We start from the raw sequence: 20,966 nt of genomic DNA, 5'->3' as shown, positions 1-20,966 counted from the left end.
GGTTCGATTCGATTTTTCAAAAAGAGCAGTACGGTTCGGTTATTTATTTATTTTTAAATTGGTTATTTGATTTGGTTTGGTTATTTTAATAAAAATACTCAAAAAATTGAACTGAATCGGTGTAGCAAATATTCCCTGGCAAACTGAACTGGCCATACACCCCCCTTTCTCGCGTGCGAACCGAATTGGCCACCTTTTCCTCACGCGGGCGCGACACCTCATGGGCAATTTATGTATTTCTCTTCGTTCTTCTCTCTTGCGCTCGCGCGCACGCATCTCGCCATTTCTTCTCTTCTCTTTGTGTTCGAGTCTTCACAGATTTGGTGATGGTGAAGGCTTTTCGATGGCGATGGTGATGGCGAAGACGAAAACTCTTCAATGTTTCGTAGATCAGGCACTGGCCGAAGGCTGTTTGTCTTCATCTCTTCATTTCTTCTCTCTCCCTCCACCATCTGTCGCCGTTGTCGATGGCGAAGATGAAGACGATGTCTATGGTTTTTCGGTAAGTTTTTCAGCTATTTCTCTTTTATATTGAAAGTTTGAAACCTAGATCTATTAAAATCCAACCATTAGATGCTTTTAATTTTTGGGTATGTGGGTCACCGTAGTTAGTGGAATCCGATGATCGGTTCCAATTATTGGAATCACCGGTCGGCTAGGTGGCCGACAGCAGCAGCAAAGCCGGTCTCTTGTAGTCATCTTAGGCTCTTAGGCTCCAGTTCGATTTTCGGTTCGGTTTGATTAGCACGATTTTGGTTTGTTGTGGTTAGTCAGTCGATTCGGTTCGATTAATAATTTTGGTTGATTCAGTTCGGTTATAATCAATTGCACACCCTTAAGTATAACCGGTAATCGGCTTTTAATTTCAATTTTGCATTATAAAATTCTTTTAACTTATTTTTTTTTTTAATTTCATGAACATATTCTCACGTAGCTCTTTTAATTCATTCATCCTCTCTTCTTTTCAACTCTATGTCGTAAAGTTTGTTTAAATTGTACTAATTATTCTTATGTTATAAAAAATGACACACACTCTATTAAGATTAACTCTCATGTAATACATACTCTCTTGTTATTAATTAATTATAATTATTTTTATTAAAATTTGTTTAAGGACTCATATCTCTCTCATCTAAAGTTAAAGAAAAATTTGCCAGCAAGTTGTTATAACCCGTTGTGTGTGGGTTTGATAAGAGATAGAGTGGGAGGAATTTATTGAACCATTCTTGCATATTTGTGAAATTGTTCATATTTGATGAAGATGAATTAGGCATGCACGAAATCGTCTGATCTAGATTTGTCTTCATTGTGTGAATACAGATCGATTGATTTGTGTTCCACACAATAAAGATGAATCAATTGTCTTTGTTTTCATTGTGCAACCTAGATTGTCCATTTAGTTTGTCTCCATGATGCGAAAGATTTAGCTCCTAAATGGTTTTCAATTGTTATCTAGATTTTGTTTTTTTTTTTTTTTTTTTATAACTCAGGTTTTGAGATTTGCCAAACTAGTTTTGGAGACAAACAACCTTCCCTCCTGATTTATCAGTCGGGTAAACCGGAATGTGATCACAATTTATACATAACAGGACATTCAGTTCACACCTCCATATGAAACAAATGTCACCATAAAAATTTAATCTATAATACTTTTTATGAAATTTTACATGTTTTACCCCTGAGCCTGTAGAGACAATCATCTAGATTTTTGATTGAACAAAAAGAAGTAGAGAGATTAGGGGTAATGAGAAAAAGAAAAATATAAATAGTAGGGACAAAATGATCAATTTCTATAGTCTGATATAGTTGTGAGAGATTTGTATTATTTTTAAAAATATAAAAACAGTGGTAATAATTTAAACAAATTTTATGGATAAAAAATAAAATTTAACCTTTTTAAAATAAGTTCTTAATTCTGCAAGATATGAACAGAAATGTGTGAAGTAAGATGTTACTAAGGAGGGAAACAAAATGTTAAATTATTAAGAAGTAAAGATGTGCATAAATTGAGGGAAAATGCTAAAAAGTTTGATGGGTTTATCAAAAGGGGGCAAAAAAATAATTTTGCCCCCATGCCCTGCTTTCTCCCTCCCCCTTCCATAGATTGCAACCACCCTACTTCTCTTTTCTCCCCTCCCATAGCCGTTGCCCCAGTCTCGTCACCACTCTCGCCTCGCCTCGTCATTGCACCTCCATCACCTCACTATCTCGCCTCGCCTCGCTGATCATCACCAGCGACGATCGACGAGGTGACGCGAGGTAGTGAGGCAACGGAGACGAGGGCAGCAAGGCGAGAGCGGCAGCGAGACTAGGACAGTGGCCATGGGAAGGGAGATGGGAGAAGTTGGGCAGAGCAGTGACTAACTTTGTAAATTTACAAAATAAATAGGGTAATTTTGACTTTTTACCCCTTTTCTGTAAATCTCTGCGTGACCCTCGCTGGCTCTGGAACTCTAAATTGAGTGGAAGGAAGGTCATGAATTTAATCAATTAATTAATAGTAACACAGTAATCATTATAAGGATTTGTATTCAATAAGAGAATGAATTATTTGCCCGCACTTTGGCTGAAATAGAAAGAAAAGAACGGAAGGGAATGCTTAGATGGTTTGAACGAACAACTGGAGGCATATTCGCTTCCTTCACCCAGAAATGGTGGCTGCACAGAGAGAGAGAGAGCCTTCTCTTTCTCCTCTTCCCAAGCAACCCTCCAAAAACTCAGTTTTCACACCCTTTTCCTCTCTCTCTCCTCTTCCCAAGCAACCCTCCAAAAACTCAGTTTTCACACCCTTTTCTAACTTCTTTCAACATTTTCTCTCTCTCTCTCTCTCTCTCTCTCTCTCTCTCTCTCTCTAATAGCAATACCCATCGTCTCCTCTCTCTCAACACACCTGTATATATTACAATTAGAGTATAATTTGGATAGAGAGAGAGGGAGAGAGAGAGGATGGTTGACTGGGGGGACTCATCTGGAGCGCGGCAGCAAAACACATCAGCAACAGCAGAAGCATCTTCTCTGTCTTTGCCGTCGTCAATATTCAACAATTACCCTATCATTTCCGCTCTTATGGCCTTCGCTATTGCTCAATCTATCAAGCTCTTCACCTCCTGGTAACCAAACAATATGGAACTCTGATCCGTATATGTAACATATTTATATATATTAATGGGTAGATGCGCAAGCAAAGATAAATGCTTGAATGTAGGTGAGATTCAAGTTTTTGAATATGATCTGCAATTGATTTTGTTGGGTCTGCGCCCATTTTCGTTTCCTCTCTGTGAAGATGTTTGACTGGTTTGCCCTGTTTATTTTCCGGTCTGAGTTAGGTGAAAGCCGCACAATTTTAATCACCTTGTGAAGTCCATAGTTCAAGCAAGGTTGTTATATCAAACTTGGAAAAAACCCCAACTTTGGCATGGTAACCACGGTTCAATTCTCTGGCGTGAGAGTCTACGTATAGATTTTTGTGTACTTACCTGATGCATACACTTTGTAGATTATCCTGTGTGCTCGGTACTGTTGAGTTTACCCGATGCACGTTCAAAGAATAGTGATTGCAAAAGAATTTTGGTAACAACAAAAAGAAAATATCAACTTGGAATATCACTTCATCTTTCATCACTATTTGGGGCCATCATTTTCTATTTTTATTCTCGTGTAGCAGTTTGGCATGGTCCTCTTTTCACTGCAACTAGCTGAAATCACTATTCTTATTCTTTTCAGTTTGATTTCATGTTCCACATGATTGTTATTATGAAAAGATATGCCTAGGGAACATTTTTTAGATAGATCCAGGAAGGAAAACTAAGCATTTCTCTGACTTGGTAGTCATTGATCTTGGCTTATTTATTTATTTATTTTGCTTCTAGAGCTAACGCAGTTCCTGCATCCATTACCATGTAAGTGGTTCCTCCTAAGAGTCTTTAAGATTCATCGATTTGCAGGTATAAGGAAAGAAGATGGGATCTCAAGCGACTTGTTGGATCTGGTGGAATGCCATCTTCCCATTCTGCAACTGTTACTGCTCTTGCTGCAGCTGTTGGTCTCCAAGATGGTTTCGGAGGATCAATGTTTGCAATTGCATTGATCTTAGCATGTGTTGTATGGTCCTCTCTCAAACTCATTTTGACAAAGTATTATATAGTTCTATGTACATTTAAAACCCCATAAACTAGTCGTGGTATGATCGCTCTTACAATGTTTTGAGTTGGAGGGAATAATGTGATAAGAGGTCACACATAATATTGGGTTGGCAATAGGATTTGATCTTGGCTAGAATTGTTTATTATTCTGATTGCTTTATGCTTAAATTTAAATGAGGGTCTCAAATGCAATGCCTTGTTTGCATCCAAGAGACTTCTTGAAACAATAATGCTTGTTAGTTGTTATGACTTAATATCGTCTGTGTAAAGGGATCATACAGCTTCTAATATTCATCTCAGGAAATTCAATGTCAATGCTGGATACTGATGATTTTTACCATTTTGGAGAAAATGTGATGAGTTTCTTTTCTTATAATTTGCATGTTTCATGATTCTCTTCATCTTCATTATCATATTTATGCAAAGTTACTTCCACAATGTTGAGTAAAAGGAAGATGCTTATTTGGTTACAGTTCTTCATGATGGCTCGTGCCTCTGCTGCAATGGAGTTCTAATATGTAAGAATGTTATGGCAGGTGATGTATGATGCATTCAGTGTAAGGTTACAAGCTGGACGCCAAGCAGAGGTGTGTCTGCTCATGCCTGTTCCTCCTGCCCCTCACCCAAAATACTGTGTGTTCATTTGGACATTGAATTTGTGTTTGGGATTCTTCAGGTCTTGAATCAAATCGTATACCAACTTCCTGACGAACATCCTCTGGCTGAGAGCAGACCACTACGCGAACTTCTGGGGCATACCCCTCCCCAGGTTATGCTGCAAACATTTCATTACCATCATGTTTGTAGTTATATACTGATGATTAGAAACCCATATGCCCCAATTACTTGAATGTTAACTAGAAATTCTGTTGTACGTTGGAGTTTCAAACAATATCAGAGAATGATTGTAATTTTGGAGATGGATTATTTCATTTGATTCCTCCAATTAACATAGAAAATTATATCATGATGTCTTGAATCTTTGATAAAAAGTACGGATACAAAAATAACATTCCATTCCATTCCAAGCCTTTATACCAAAATTGGGGAATAAAAGTTTGATTCACAAATTATGATGATTCTCTAAATTTTGCGGTTGTTGCAGGTAATTGCTGGTGGGTTGCTGGGACTTGTTACAACAGCAATTGCCCACTTGATTGTTGCATCTGGTAGTCAATCTTGATGCACAGGTTAACGTCCAAAGATGCTCTGAACCCAGGAACTCCACCTGTAAAATTGTTTGCAATTCCAAATACCAAATACCAAATACCAAAATGGCATTGTATATGATTTACTTAATTGGCATATTCTTGTACTAAAACAGCTTGCTGCTTCTTTAGGTTTATTTTGAGTACACAAGTAGAAATGTTATTGTAACTCCAAGTGTCTAAGAACTTAGCCACTGCATGGCAGTAAATATTACTGTTTTTGTAGTGGTACACATTTGGAATGCATATTCCTTCCTATGCCACTATCACCTTGCTTCTAGTTTTCTCGCTTTAAAAGAATTGAAAACTCTCAAATTGTTTAGTTTCAACTAGGTCTCATTCCACGCTTGACAGCATAATCACTCAGAATTACTCACATACATCCATGCTTTCTCCTTGCTGTTCTATTTGTAAAGCTTGAACCTTCATATTTTTGGCAAGAAATAATTAACGCCAAAATCCCAAACAATTTACACAGGCATACATGGCTGGTAGGATAAGTTTTTATTGAAGATAAAGATGCCTAAAACACATTCAAGATGCGTAAATAATAAAGCAACCCTCTTTGTGAGATTAAGTCTTAATATTGTTTTGTATACACCGGCGGGCATGGTGAACCAGACCGAGCAACCAAAGAATTTGAACAACCTACCTAGCCATGTATGAACCTGAAAAGTTGAACCATGGCAATCAAGCAACCAAAGAAATTGAACTACTTAGCTGGACAATCAACCTTGGCAGACAGAACAGCACCAGCATTCTGTTCACCTTAAATAGAATGGAATAGGTTTTCCTCCTGCACTAAGCCAATTAGCATTTAGCAGCATCATGGAGTTTGTACGTTCGCATCAAATTATTCATTCCTGAAGATGAAGTCTCACATATGCAGAGATAGCACGTACCACAAAATATATCTGACATTTGCTTACTCGAAGTTCACTGGAAAAGTGGAAATATAACACAGCAACTTGGTTAACAAGTACTGTGGAGATAGCTAAATGGAAGAAGCCTTACTGTGGCTAATACTAGTCCGTAGCTTCTCGCAACCATCACCATGGAGGGAAGGCGGGTTCTTCGGCACCCAAAAACAAAACATCTTTTCTTGTATTAAACATAATGACTATATCCGAGGGGACTCTACGCTCAGTATAGTAGAGAAAACTCTTCTCATCTCCATGGTAGGATCACCACCAACTCCCAATTTCGCCCGCCAAGCGATATGCTGATCAGGCCGGACAAGAATAGCTCCTCTGGGTGTCATCCGACATATATCCCACCAGGACAATGAAGTTGATGCCTGTTTAACTTCCACAACATCTATGTAACTTTCCCGTGGTCTCAATGATTCCTTGCTTCCTACTTCAGCTCCATCAACAGAATCATGCGGCCACATCACACACACTCTAGTTGAAACTTTGAATTCATTTGCCACCTTTAATGCAGTATGAGCCAGACAGTAAGATGACTCCAATGGTGCTATAATAAGAAGAAACTCAACTTTGTCTCCAGATACAAGATCCAGTGTAGAAAATGTCTCCTGCAAAAAACATTTTTATTTTTAAGCAAACAGAAAAGAGATATATAAGACCAACCAACTTCGCAGTTGCTCAAGGAACAAGAGGAGCCAAGAGTTGCCTGTTCCTAAGGTCACAACTCACAAATAAACATGGCTGACATGTCGGCTAATGACAGCACATTATCTGGCTGCCACACTCCATGGAAGAAATAGTTCATGTGGGTGGCCCGCACATAAACACAATCAGAAATCCATGTAAAGCATTGCATACCTCAGTTGCCAAGTTCAACAATGCCATAATGCTCATATGAGGCAACCTTGATCCGACATCTGCAGAGGGAACATAATCCTGCCGATGGCTTCTTGGTGACTCTGTCCTACCTGAACAGTAACCTTCATCCGGAACAAGTGCTCCTTGGAGGTACCTACATGAAGAGTTGCAGTTAGACAGGTACCCGGCTATCCTAGAACTAAATTAATAGCTGATCCGGTCCTAATTCATTTATCCTGACCAGGGGGTGATAACCAAATCAGGAGCTGATAATGATGGCTTCCTACCTGAGAAAAATTTTTCATCCAAAAGTCCCAGGCGGATACAACAACCAGCACATGTAATGGTCTACCATTGGCCATAGGCCAATATCTATAAATGAAAATATTTTATGTAAAACAAAAATAGCAGTCCAGTGACAAGGCTGCTGGCACCACAAACACATGCAAGACTTCCTGTATGCAAGTAAGTTGTTTCCATTTAATCTTGGTTGCAGAGAAGCAACCACCAACTGCACCAACGTGTGTCCTCAAAATATTCATTGAATCAAGTCTGAGAATTCTAGAGGCAAATTTAAAGATCGGAAGTTTCAATTTTGAGTAACGAGCAAATTGTAGAGCAGTGTTACCTGAAACCAAGATCCTCAGCAGGGAACTGTAGCTGAAGACTCCTTCCTTCTTCAAATATATCCCTCAGTTTATTGAGCCTTGAAGATCCAAGTGGGTTGTTATCACTCAAAACAAGATCAGAGAGTTGTGCACGGCCTATGGCAAAAATTCCATCTAAAAGTCCCCTCTGCAGTCCAGATGGTAAAAAGGAACCAATCCCATAATTAATTGCTCGATGTACTGCCAAACCAAAATAGTTATAATGATAATAATTATTATAAAAGGAAAGCATTCCAATATAACAGTCAAAATGATCAGAGACCATGTGACTAGAAAGTGTGAAATAGTCCTAAGCAATCAGCTGATTTCAGTTACCAGAGTTTGCAACAGTTGGATTGAGACCAAGTGCAGCTGGTACTGCCATGGCTGCTCTAAAATTTTGGACACTGAGAGCTGTATTGAAAATGGCAATCTGAAGATGTTCAAGGAATGTTTCATCAGACTTCAAAATGAAAGAAGGAAACAGAAATAGAAAGGAAGTTGAGGTAAAACTTTACAGGGCGGCGTTCCATTTCATAAGTTCGAAGAATTGAATATGGAGAAATGCCTTTAAACACGGTTGCCAACTTCCAGGCAAGATTATGAACATCCTGGATGCCAGTATTCATTCCTGCATAAACCATGAAGATTCTAAGATATTTCTTTTTCTTCACATCACAGGGAGTCTAGGGCATCTCTTTTTCTTCATATTTAAAAAAAAAAAAAAAAAAGGAGCATTCCTTAACAATCCATGAAAAATGAATGTCACGCAACAAGTAATTGGACCTCCTCTCTATATTTACACCCCAAAGGAAACCTACATTATCATCCTCGTTCCAATAGTTCAGATATCATATCCATACAGACTGCACCAAGATGTTTGACAATACTACAAGCTTGTTTAGAAATCACTCATACAATTTCAACATAATAGATTCACCAAATTAGTGAATACTGAAAAACAGTGATTCCGATTCAAAACTTTCACATATAAGCAAGATGTGAGGTCAAGACTCTTTTACCCCACATTGAGGGAAAAATAACTAGGCCCAACCCCCCACCCTCCAAGCCCCTCCACAATGCTCCAACAGTTAGGTAAGAGACAGAAATCTCTCTTGCTCAACTGCAGAGCATTTTTGTCCCACAAATGCTGTGCATGAATAAATTTTCATCATTGCAGATGGAAAGGGATATTAGGTTGTCATAACATACCAAAACCACCGGCTGGAGGAAAACGATGAGCAGCATCACCAGCAAGTATTATGCGGTTGTCACTAGACATGAACTTCTCGGCAACTTCAGCATGCATCACCCATGGTTTTATATCAACCACATCTATGTCTGCAAGCTCTTTCCCAACCAATTGGAAGATTATCTTCTCACACATCTACAACAATTTGAAAGTTAGAAGAAACAATTGCTCAAAAATGAATCTGGCATAAAATTTCAAATTTATTCTGCTACAACCTCAAGATGGCCAATATGTTTCTCTCATTCAGAATATAAATACTGTGTATGATGCCTCCTCCTATCAAACTAATCCTAGCATGTTTTGTCCCTTAAGCTTAAAAACATAGTGGTTGTCAATTGTCATTTTCCATTCAATGAGTTCTAAAGGAAATGGAAAGTACCTCAGAGGTGAAATCTTCCAGCTTCTGCTGAGGAGGATAAAATGGGATCTGGAAAAACAAGTAAAATCAAGCTGTAAATACATGGTATGTGTTATAGAGTTGATAGGTAAACAAAGGAAATAGCACATGCTAAACCTGCACTACCTGCAATATAAATTCTCCTTCCTTGAGATCATGAGCAACAAGAACCCCGATAGATTCAGTATTAAAAATAAAATATAGCATACCAGGTCTCTCATTGAGTAAGTAGTGTCCAAGCTCTTGGCTTAAGAAGTGGACACTGACAAGCTTTTGCAAATCCTTTTCGCCTCTCAAATCAATTCCTACAAGTTTTCTGACTGTACTTCCAGCACCATCTGCACCAACAAGGATACCACACTGCAAAGTTCTTTCCATGTATTGCCCATCATTTAGTAAAGTTGCAGTGACATTAATGCAATGGTCTGTGGTATCAACTGAGACACATTCATGACCCATTAATATCTCCCTTCCATTAACTGGCTCATGTTCAAGATTTCCTAATCCTTCAAAAGTGACAACACGAAAATTGAGATTTTCAAGCTTCTTTAGAAGTAATCTGGTTAGTTTATGCTGTGAGAAGTGTGCCACAGAGACTGGGCTGACAATTTGCTCAAAACCTGCAGATAAATAAAATTAGGCAAATTAAGTTTGAAATCATGAATATCATTAAGAATACTAAAACATTTTCTGTTCGCTATCCATATGACTCCAGTAACAACCAGCCGGTACCAGTGTTTGCCCTGCAATCAAATCTATAAAAGATATCCCACTTGATACGAGAACAATAAGTTTGCCAGACCATAAAAGTGAGACACATAGGGAAGCAAACTCTTGAAAAGCCACACGATAGAAATGTGACAGAGATGTTAATCTCACCTTTAGGTTGCATATGATCAACTGATCCAAGAATAGAACCAGAAAGTGATGTGCAATATATAAACTTTCTCCACAAATCTACTGGTGGTTGAGACCTCTGGATTTCCTGTGCTAGGCCATCTAATTTGCAGAACACCTGGAGAAAACACAAGAACTGCAAGTCATCACAGAAGTAAAATCTCTGATGAATCCAGATTGTTGTGAAGGGTCTTCATCACCATGTATTGTATAAGAAACCAACCTCCATAGACCGGTTGTTGATAAAATGAGCCTGTGGATGTTTAGAAAAATTCTTGTTTTTCTCTATAACTGCACATTTGATCCCTGTCAAATGGGATGTACATAAAGTTAAGACTCTTTTCCAAATTGAGTGAAAATACTATCAACTCATAATAAGAAAAATAATCTGCTAAGAAAGAGTACATCATGAGTGACATTTAACAAACATGCATAGGCACACCAAGGTGCAAGCACATGTGCACAAACAAAGAAAGAGACCACTGGTAGAACCATAACACCACACATTTTGGTTGCTCTTTAAACGAATGATTATTATAATTTACAAAGACGACGCACAAAATAGAAAATGATACTGAATTTAGAGGGAAAGAAAAAGGAGAAAACACAAGGTGTTATGTTCTGTTTCTTTTCCTGATCGTCCAGAAAGAGTTCAGTTTGAGATTCTCAGAGTGAAACATATATACAAGCTAAAAGTAACAACAACAATTCAAAATCAGCGGACCTGCGACAGAATTATGAAATTCCTATAGTGAACCCTAGTTGCTCATAAAAAACTCATGAAAGAAATTCTCAGTAGATTTTGTTGAATAGTTAAAGCCGTCAGCACTTTGCAATTGAAGTGGAAGATGGCCAAATTTAATTAATAAATTTGGAAGGTAAGCAGCCTACCTTGGTTAGGCAGCAGCCAAATTTGGCTGCTGCGTATGCCTTCTGCCAAACGCATTTCATGCGTGAGGGAGGCCTATAAATAGGCCTCCCCAGCTCAATCCCCAAGCATCCCTTCATCCCATCTTCTCCTCAAGAATCCCAAGTTTCTCAATTATAGAGAGAGAGAAAAATAGAGAGGTAGAGAAAAATAGTATTTTCTCCTATTTTACAAGAGATATTATTTTATTATTATCTCATTGTGATTTAGAGGGAAAATTGTATCTCCTATTATTTCTCATAGTAAATTCTTCTATCCTTGCCCGTGGTTTTTACCCTAATTTGTTTGGGGGTTTTCTACGTAAATCCTTGTGTTCATTTTATCTTCAATTTATCTCATTTCAACTATTAGTTGCAAGCCATCTAGGACCCATCATTTTCCAACAAGTGGTATCAGAGCCTGACTTGAGTGTTGATATCTACTTATCGTATGCTTGTGGTTGCCACTAAAAAGTGGATCCTCCACATCAGAAAATAAGTTAGATTATTATTCACTCTTTTCAGAGTACTGGGCACGTATACGCATTGTTCACGTATACGGTACTGTTCACGGTTCATAGTGAAACGGTTGAAATCAAGGTGAACAAAATGGCAACAAAGTTCGAGATAGAGAAGTTTAATGGGAATAATTTCTCGTTATGGAAAATGAAGATAAAGGCAATCTTAACAAAAGAAGATTGTATAGAGGCGATCGGAGAAAGACCGGTGGAGATCACTAACGATAGCAAGTGGAAGAAAATGAACGACACTGCTGTCGCAAATCTACACTTGAGTCTAGCCGATGAAGTCTTGTCAAGTGTGGAAGAGAAGAAGGCTGCAAAGGAGATCTGGGATACTCTCACAAAGTTGTACGAGGCCAAGTCATTACACAACAAAATCTTCTTAAAAAGAAGACTACATTCTTCGGATGTCAGAATCTGTTTTAGTAACGGATCATATCAACGCCATTAATACACTATTTTCTAAACTCTCAAAGTTGGGTTACAAAATAGATGTAAATGAGCGTGCGGAACTTCTACTTCAAAGCATGTCAGATTCGTATGACCAACTCATCATCAACCTGACCAATAATATTCTCACTGACTATTTAGTCTTTGAGGATGTTGCAGCCGCAATTTTGGAAGAGGAACAAAGGCGCAGAAATAAGGAGGACAGGTTGGCAAATTCGCAACAAGCGGAGGCATTATTGATGACGAGAGGAAGGTCAACGGAACGTGGTCCCAGTGGGAGCCATAATCATGGTAGATCAAAGTCAAGAAGTAAGAAGAATATAAAATGCCACCATTGTGGCAAGAAAGGGCACATCAAGAAGGAGTGTTGGCATCTTCAGAAGAAAGGGAAAGGTCCCGAGTCATCAAATACTCAGGGAAATGTCGTAAGTACTTCAGATGATGGTGAAATTCTATACAGCGAGGCAACAACGATTGTTGAAAGCAGAAAGAAACTTATTGATGTTTGGATTATGGATTCAGGAGCATCATGGCATATGACCCCTCGGAAAGAATGGTTTCATAAATATGAACCTATCTCAGGAGGATCTGTGTTCATGGGAAATGATCATGCCTTGGAGATCGCTGGTATCGATACTATCAAAATAAAGATGCATGACGATACGATTCGCACTATCAAGAAGTACGACATGTCAAAGGCCTGAAGAAAAATCTATTGTCTTTAGAACAACTAGATGATGTTGGGTGTAAAACCCGTATTGAGAATGGGATCATGAAGATAATAAAAGGCGCGCTTGTGGTGATGAAAGCAGAAAAGATAGCTGCAAATCTATACATGCTTAATGGAGAGACGCTACAAGAGGGAGAAATGAATGTTGCTTCGACAAGCTCTGCAGAAGAATCAACGATGATGTGGCACCGTAAACTTGGCCACATGTCAGAACGAGGTTTGAAGATTCTCTCAGAACAAAAGCTTCTCCCAAGGCTCAACAAGGTATCATTACCCTTTTGTGAGCATTGTGTCATGAGCAAGCAGCATAGATCAAAATTCAACAGTTCCACTGTTAGAAGTAAAGTTATCTTGGAATTAGTTCATTCTGATGTTTGGCAAGCACCAATTTTATCCCAAGGAGGTGCAAGATACTTTGTATCTTTTATTGATGATCACTCCAGGAGATGTTGGGTGTACCCAATCAGAAGGAAGGCCGATGTATTCCTAGTTTTCAAAGTGTTCAAAGCGCAGGTAGAACTTGAATCGGGAAAGAAGATCAAGTGTTTGAGGACTGACAATGGAGGAGAATGTACTAGCGATGAGTTTAATGATTTCTGTCAAGAGGAAGGTATCAAGAGACAGTTCACTACAACATACACTCTACAACAAAATGGAGTGGTAGAGCGAATGAACAAAACCTTGTTAGAGAGAACAAGAGCAATGTTGAAGACTGCAAAACTAGCAAAGTCATTTTGGGCAGAAGCAGTCAAGACCGCCTGTTATGTGATCAATCGATCTCCATCAACTGCGATTGATCTGAAAAATTGTAATAGGGTAGAATAGTTTGTTAGGGATATTCTAGCAATTAGTTAGGTGCACATGGCTGCATGTGCAAGGCTGTTAGGGGACAAATATGCCTATATAAAGCTGATGTAAATGGAGAGGATGTAGGCTGAAAATTATTGAATTGAATATCTGATTCTCTCTCATTTTCTCTCTACTTCTCTCCCTCATTTCTCTCTACATCCTTCCCCCATTTTTGTCCAAATATCCCTCTAAACTTTATGTTCTTAGTTCTACTCAATCGGATTCTTCCGATTGCCAATCCAGCCCCGTTATGAACCCTAGGTTCATGACAAATTGGTATCAGAGTAATCGTCCTTGGCTGTGAGTTCGTAAATTCAATAGTGTCCGATCTGATTTGGAGGTCCCACCGGGAGTCGAACCCAGGTCTCTGGATTCAAAGTCCAGAGTGCTAACCAGCTAGAGCCGAAGCAGAGCAACGATTCTTGGCGGTGGTTCCGATTCGTTTCAAAGGCTGCTGAAATCAATTTCAGTGATTAAACGGAATAGGCAGAAGTTCCGAGGTGATAGCGAGTCCGTTGGTGTTGATGCGAACAGCCAGGAGGTCGCGATTTGGACTTGGGAGTGTTGCGACTGTCCAAGACGAGCGTGAGTCCGTCGAAGGTGAAGCAAACGGCCTAGGCGTGTGCGACTGAAGCGGAAGACAGGTTGCAAGAGCTCCGCTGGAGTTGACGACAGGGGCGAGGAAGGTGTCGCGACCATTACCTGACGCGACCAGTGGGTAGGAAGAACCAGAGGAGGATTCGCGACTAGAGAGAACGACTGGGATGGGAGATTCGCTGAAGTTGGCGATGCGGACAGCATTAGAGGCAACATGAACTGAGGAGCCTTCACAATCGGAGTCCATCGAAGGTGATCCAACAACAGATTCGAAATGGGCGAGGCAAAATGTTGACGAACGGCAGCGAATTTTAATAAATCTTGCTCGGAATTGAAGACGACACAAGCTAGGAGAGTGTCGACGGTGATACCGAGTTGAATCTGAAGTCAAATCAGAGTGGTGCAGCAGGTATTGGATCGGAATCGGAGCGACTATTGAAGGTGGAACAGTAGGGTGAATCGCTATTGTTTTCCGAGTTGCTATAGTCGATTAGGAGGCGAGGCGAGTGTAGGGACTTCTGCAACAGGCGAACAAGAAGGCGGAATCGGATCCGTTGCTTAGCGGTTCATTTTGCTAGAGGACTGAAGATCGCTAGCTGTGGTGAGGCAATCGCTAGTCCTGGGCAATTGTTGTGAAGTAGAAGGAGCAGGTGGATTGCGGCTATTTCCAAGGCTGGACAGTGTGGGTCAGCAAGCCGAAGCAGATTTGGCGGAATTGGAAGCCAATTCATAAAATACTGCAGCCATCAAATTCTCAATTCTGGAGAATTCTGTTAGTTGCAGCACAATTGAGCAAGGGAGGCGAAGCCAACCCAAATCTCTGCGGATTCCGTTTGAGGCAAGCCGACTTGGAGGAATTTTGAGTCATAATTGAAGGCGATTTTGACGGTGACCGTGGACATAAGTGATCGTGAGTCGCTTTGGTTGTGATTTCAACTCCGGCAATTATATACTTCTACAGATAATGGAAGTAGAAACAGGCTGATTTCCAGAAATTGATTCCGATGTCTGGTTGATAAATGACTGTCATAGCATTGTGGGTTGGAGTTCGGGAGGCGGACATCGCTGGCAATGTAGCCAGGTAAAGTTCGATCTGTTTAGTCTATTGCCAGCTGACATGATTAAATTCCAAGAGAGAGAGCAACCCTTCGTTCAGACGTTTGAATTTGGGAGGCGAAGCAGGGTGGATAGCGCTCCAAATTCTTGGCCTGTGTCTCGTTTTGCTAGTAAAAGTTCTGCCAAGGCAGGCAATGCGTACATGAGGCCATGGGAGACTCAATGGCAGCCAAAGAAGGCTGCATTTTCAGTGGGGTGTCCTACTCATGAAGTTTGGAGAGGCTGTGAGCAGAGGGAAACAAAGACAGCCAAGGGGAGCAGTGCATACATGGAGCAAATGAGCCCTAAATTGCAGCAAAAGAATGCTTCATTTTCAGCTGGAATGGAGCCTCAATGGCAGCCAAAGAAGGCTGCATTTTCAGTTGACAGCAACAAGGAACATAAGAAGGGGATCAACCAATTGGACAAAGGAACCAGCAGTGGGTTTGATGAAGAATGCAAGGAATTCGGTCGAATGTTTCGTGAGAAGTTACAAGAATTTGCGATGATATTTATTAAGAAGTATCATTACAACTTTCTGGTGGAATACTTTGATGATTATCACGAAAATTTTAACAAAGATGAATTCCTTAAAATGGAGCAGCCGAAGGAGAAATTTATGAGGCAAGAAGCAGATTCACTGCCTACCTCCAATACGGAGTGGAAGAAGTATGTTGGCCTAGGTGGAATGGACAAGAAAGGTGACAATAATGACAATGCTGGCAGCAATAGCAGACTTTGCGGGGGTTTGATACAAGGTGTGTGGGCAAAAGGAGAATTAAAGGAACACACCGATTCCTTTGGAAAAGAAGTTCTCGATAGTGATGTTTTTGGGATTCCGCAACAAGAGCAGTCCAACTTTAAGGAAGAAGGGGAAGAGGAGGAGGAAGAAAAAAGTGAGGAAAAGGGATTGGAGGATGACACTCAATCAATTGACAGCCTCTCAAGCACTCTTACTAGTGCTGAAACACTTGGCCAGGTGTCAATTATTGAGCAATCGTTGGCTGGAAGTGAAGTTGCAGCAGCTCCTAATGTTAATACTCACAAACAGCCTTGATATAAGTATTCAAGGAAAGAATACAAATCTCCATTGCTGCATTTTGAGGCTGCTGTTGATATTTCTGCAGCAAATCATGGCTGTGGGTTGAATGGGGATGGAGTAACAGCAACAATGGCTGAAGATCTGCCCTTCTTACTTGTTTTGGATGGTAATGAAGTTTTCCCTATTAAAATTCTGGGCCAATTCATACTTGGAATTGGTCTTGAAAACCTAATAATGAAGAAGAAGAGACCTAGAAGTAGGAAGAAAGAAAGGAGGATTATCCGCATAGAAAATGTTGGAATTGGATGAAGAGCAATGGCTATTTGCGACAAGTTCTTGGGGACAAGAACTCTCTTATGGAGGGGGGAATTGTCATGACCCTATGAGTAATAAAAGGGTATTATTGTAATAGGGTAGAATAGTTTGTTAGGGATATTCTAGCAATTAGTTAGGTGCACATGGCTGCATGTGCAAGGCTGTTAGGGGACAAATATGCCTATATAAGGCTGATGTAAATGGAGGGGATGTAGGCTGAACATTATTGAATTGAATATCTGATTCTCTCTCATTTTCTCTCTACTTCTCTCCCTCATTTCTCTCTACATCCTTCCCCCATTTCTGTCCAAATATCCCTCTAAACTTTCTGTTCTTAGTTCTACTCAATCGGATTCTTCCGATTGCCAATCCAGCCCCGTTATGAACCCTAGGTTCATGACAACTGGTAAGCCAACTAACTATTCTCACCTTCATACGTTTGGAAGTCCTGTGTACGTGATGTATAATGCCCAAGAAACAACGAAGTTGGATTCAAAATCCAGAAAGTGTATCTTCTTGGGATATGCTGATGGAGTCAAGAGGTATCGCTTGTGGGATCCCACTACCCACAAAGTTGTCATCAGCAGAGATGTTATCTTCTATCTTTGTAGAAGATAAACTACAGAGAAAAGAAGATGATGATAGCACGGTGAAAGAAAATTCAGAGACTGTAGTGATACAGGTAGAAAAAGAATCTGAAGAAAATGATTCTTCTGAAGTAGCACCAGGGCATGAGGAACAAGAACCAATTGTGTCTGAGGCACCGGAAATTCGTCGGTCAAGTCGCTTGATAAGACAACCAGGTTGGCACTCGAATTATGTCATGGAGAGCAATGTTGCATATTGTCTTCTAACAGAGGATGGAGAGCCATCAATTCTCCAAGAAGCACTGAATAGTTTAGATGCATCTCAGTGGATGGCAGCAATGCAGGAAGAAATTGAAGCTCTTCATAAGAACAAGACTTGGGAACTTGTATCGTTACCACAAGGAAGGAAACCTATTGGTAACAAATGGGTGTACAAGATCAAGCGTAATAGCGATGATCAAGTGAAGCGGTATCGTGCAAGACTGGTGGTAAAGGGATATGCTCAGAAAGAAGGGATTGATTTCAATGAGATATTTTCATATGCTCAGAAAGAAGGGATTGATTTCAATGAGATATTTTCTCCTGTTGTTCGAATTACTACAATTCGAGTTGTCCTGGCAATGTGTGCTACATTTGACCTACATCTGGAACAGCTAGATGTGAAGACGGCTTTTCTTCATGGAGATCTTGAAGAAGAAATATATATGCTCCAACCAAAAAGTTTTGAAGAAAAAGAAAAAGAGAACTTGGTTTGCAAGTTGAACAAATCTCTATATGGTCTCAAACAGGCATCGAGATGTTGGTATAAGAGATTTGATTCCTTCATCATGAGCCTTGGATACAACAGACTTAATGCAGACCCTTGTGCATATTTCAAGAGGTTTGGTGAAAGTGATTACACTATTTTGCTGTTGTATGTAGATGACATGTTGGTGGCAGGCCCCAACAAAGATCATATTAAAGAATTGAAGGCACAGTTGGCTAGGGAATTTGAAATGAAGGACTTGGGACCAGCAAACAAGATTCTAGGGATGCAAATTCACCGAGACAGAAATAATAGGAAGGATTTGGCTTTCTCAAAAGAACTACCTAAGGAAGATCTTGCGACGCTTCAACATGAAAGATTGTAAGCCAATTTCTACCCCACTTCCTGTTAATTTCAAGTTATCCTCAAGTATGTGTCCTAGCAATGAAGCAGAGAGGAAAGAAATGTCTCGAGTACCGTATGCATCAACAGTGAGAAGTTTGATGTTCGCTATGATCTGTACAAGACCAGACATTGCACAAGCAGTGGGAGTGGTTAGTCGGTATATGGCGAATCCTAGTAAAGAGCATTAGAATGCCATGAAAAGAGTCTTGAGATACATTAAGAGGACCACAGATGTTGCATTATGTTATGGGAGATCAGACTTTACTGTCAGAGGATATGTTGACTCAGATTATGCAGGTGATCTTGACAAAAGCAAATCCACCACAGGATATGTGTTTGCACTTAGTGGCGGAGCTGTAAGCTGGGTTTCAAAACTGCAGTCAGTTGTGGTCACGTCAACAACAAAAGCAGAATATGTAGCAGCTACACAAGCTAGTAAAGAAGCAGTATGGTTGAAGATGGTATTGGAGGAACTCGGGGACAAACAAGAGAAGATTTCTCTGTTCTGTGACAGTCAGAGTGCCTTGCATCTTGCAAGGAATCCAGCTTTTCATTCAAAGACAAAACACATTCGAGTTCAGTTTCACTTCGTTCGTGAGAAAGTGGAAGAAGGAACAGTGGATATACAGAAGATTCATACAAAAGACAACCTAGCAGACTTTATGACAAAGGTAGTCAATACTGACAAGTTCGTTTGGTGTCGATCCCCTAGTGGCCTAGCAAAGACGTAAGCAACATGGAATGGCAGGGAATAAAGAATGGTGTGAAGATTGATTGAACCTCAATCAAATCTTCAAGTGGGAGATTGTTGAATAGTCAAAGCCACCAGCACTTTGCAATTGAAGTGGAAGATGGCCAAATTTAATTAATAAATTTGGAAGGTAGGCAGCCTACCTTGGTTAGGCACCATTTCATGCGTGAGGGAGAGCTCAATCCCCAAGCATCCCTTCATCCCATCTTCTCCTCAAGCATCCCAAGTTTCTCAATTATAGAGAGAGAAAAAAATAGAGAGGTAGAGAAAAATAGTATTTTCTCTTATTTTACAAGAGAGATTATTTTATTATTATCTCCTTGTGATTTAGAGGGAAAGTTGTATCTTCTATTATTTCTTATAGTGAATTTTTCTATCATTGCTCGTGATTTTTACCTTAATTTATTTGGGAGTTTTCCACGTAAATCCTTGTGTTTATTTTATCTTCAATTTATCTCATTTCAACTATTAGTTGCAAACTATCTAAGACCCATCATTTTCCAACAGATTTTTGCACGCATCAGTAAGCAGCAAATAAAACCAGAACCACTTAAGAAAGACCTAAACCCATAGAAAAGACATTGCTAATAAGATTATCCACCAGTAAAGCACAGGGAACACTTTAGTGGCAAATCAAGCACCATTACGAGATTGATAACTTCACATTCTCCTCATGCCCCAAAAATAATCACACTTTCCCAGCAACGAAACAAAGGATCACGAACTTAGACCAAAGAGGGGAAAAACCTGATTCCTAGAATTTCATGCTTCCTAACCAAATTTTGGGTGCAAATTTCCGCACTTTCTCGTCAGCCAGACAAACAGATGATCACGAGTTCCATCAAACGGAGGTGAAGGAATACCTAGTTTGGTGAGAAGCATAGAGAGAACGAGTCCAACAGGTCCGGCACCGACGATGAGGACCGGTAAGATGGAATCACGGCCGTTGAGTTTGTTGGAACCCGAAGAAAAAGCTCTTGCCTGCGAATGCATGAAAGAGGACCTAAATGTTGTGTTTTTGAAGATGTAGAAGCCATTGAAGCTTCTCAGGAAGGCCGAGAACCCCATCGCAGAGACACTTCAGAATCAAAGGCAATTGAAGCTTGATTCTCAGATTCACCGCGATTTTAGATTTAATACGACGTCGTTACCATGGGGTAATAAAAATATCATTTTCCCGTTTTGCGTTACCATATTCTTATTATTCAGAAATGATAATTATACATAAAACTTTAATATTTTTTTGTGTAACATTTAATATTAATATCTGATATATATTTATTTTTATAATAAATTAGTTTGGCATGGTATAGCTCAAAAGTGTTAGTTACATAAATTAAGCATTAAAACTTTCGTGTTAAGATAATATTTTTTAATATTATTATTATTATTTTTAATCAACTCATACCGCATGGATAAGAGTCAAATAATAAAGATTAACTAACTTAGAAAGACCATTTTTATGTGACTCTCGTCACTCTTGTTCTCAATTTTGACAGATGAGATAAATTGTAGATGTGAAATTTTATTTAACTACATAAAATAACAATCGAACTTATGATCTATCAGTACAAATTTAGTATATTATTTGTTCAATCACTCAACTTATGCATTGGGCATCAAGATTAACCACCTTATTATTA

General features: G+C 39.5%; 2 protein-coding genes across 4 annotated transcripts; one reads left to right on the top strand and one right to left on the bottom strand.

Moving 5' to 3' along the window:
• The first annotated feature begins 2,578 nt into the window (after window positions 1–2,578).
• LOC127810119 (uncharacterized) lies at window positions 2,579–5,463 on the top strand. 2 transcript variants are annotated; one of them, XM_052349388.1, is made up of 5 exons: window positions 2,579–3,110; window positions 3,945–4,101; window positions 4,679–4,729; window positions 4,819–4,911; window positions 5,248–5,463. In XM_052349388.1, the coding sequence occupies exons 1-5, from the start codon at window positions 2,947–2,949 to the stop codon at window positions 5,323–5,325; spliced, it is 543 nt and encodes a 180-aa protein (XP_052205348.1). In that variant the 5' UTR covers window positions 2,579–2,946; the 3' UTR covers window positions 5,326–5,463. The 2 variants fall into 2 exon arrangements, with proteins under 2 accessions (XP_052205348.1, XP_052205349.1); XM_052349389.1 differs by having other exon boundaries at window positions 3,074–3,205.
• A 179-nt stretch (window positions 5,464–5,642) lies between these two features.
• On the bottom strand, window positions 5,643–20,423 carry LOC127810117 (uncharacterized). Of its 2 annotated transcripts, none has more exons than XM_052349386.1 (11): window positions 20,187–20,423; window positions 10,554–10,636; window positions 10,313–10,448; window positions 9,560–10,053; window positions 9,416–9,463; window positions 8,997–9,171; window positions 8,303–8,415; window positions 8,121–8,217; window positions 7,766–7,985; window positions 7,138–7,291; window positions 5,643–6,887 (listed from the first exon to the last, which is right to left on the bottom strand). In XM_052349386.1, exons 1-11 carry the CDS (start codon window positions 20,389–20,391, stop codon window positions 6,471–6,473), a joined length of 2,142 nt encoding a protein of 713 aa, XP_052205346.1. In that variant the 5' UTR covers window positions 20,392–20,423; the 3' UTR covers window positions 5,643–6,470. The 2 variants fall into 2 exon arrangements, with proteins under 2 accessions (XP_052205346.1, XP_052205347.1); XM_052349387.1 differs by having other exon boundaries at window positions 20,071–20,208.
• Between the last annotated feature and the right edge of the window lie 543 nt (window positions 20,424–20,966).

This window comes from Diospyros lotus, chromosome 9 (genome assembly GCF_014633365.1).
Source record: "Diospyros lotus cultivar Yz01 chromosome 9, ASM1463336v1, whole genome shotgun sequence".
NCBI lineage: Eukaryota > Viridiplantae > Streptophyta > Magnoliopsida > Ericales > Ebenaceae > Diospyros > Diospyros lotus.
The sequence above is the reverse complement of the archived record's forward strand: the minus strand, read 5'-3'. Positions and strand labels throughout refer to the sequence as shown.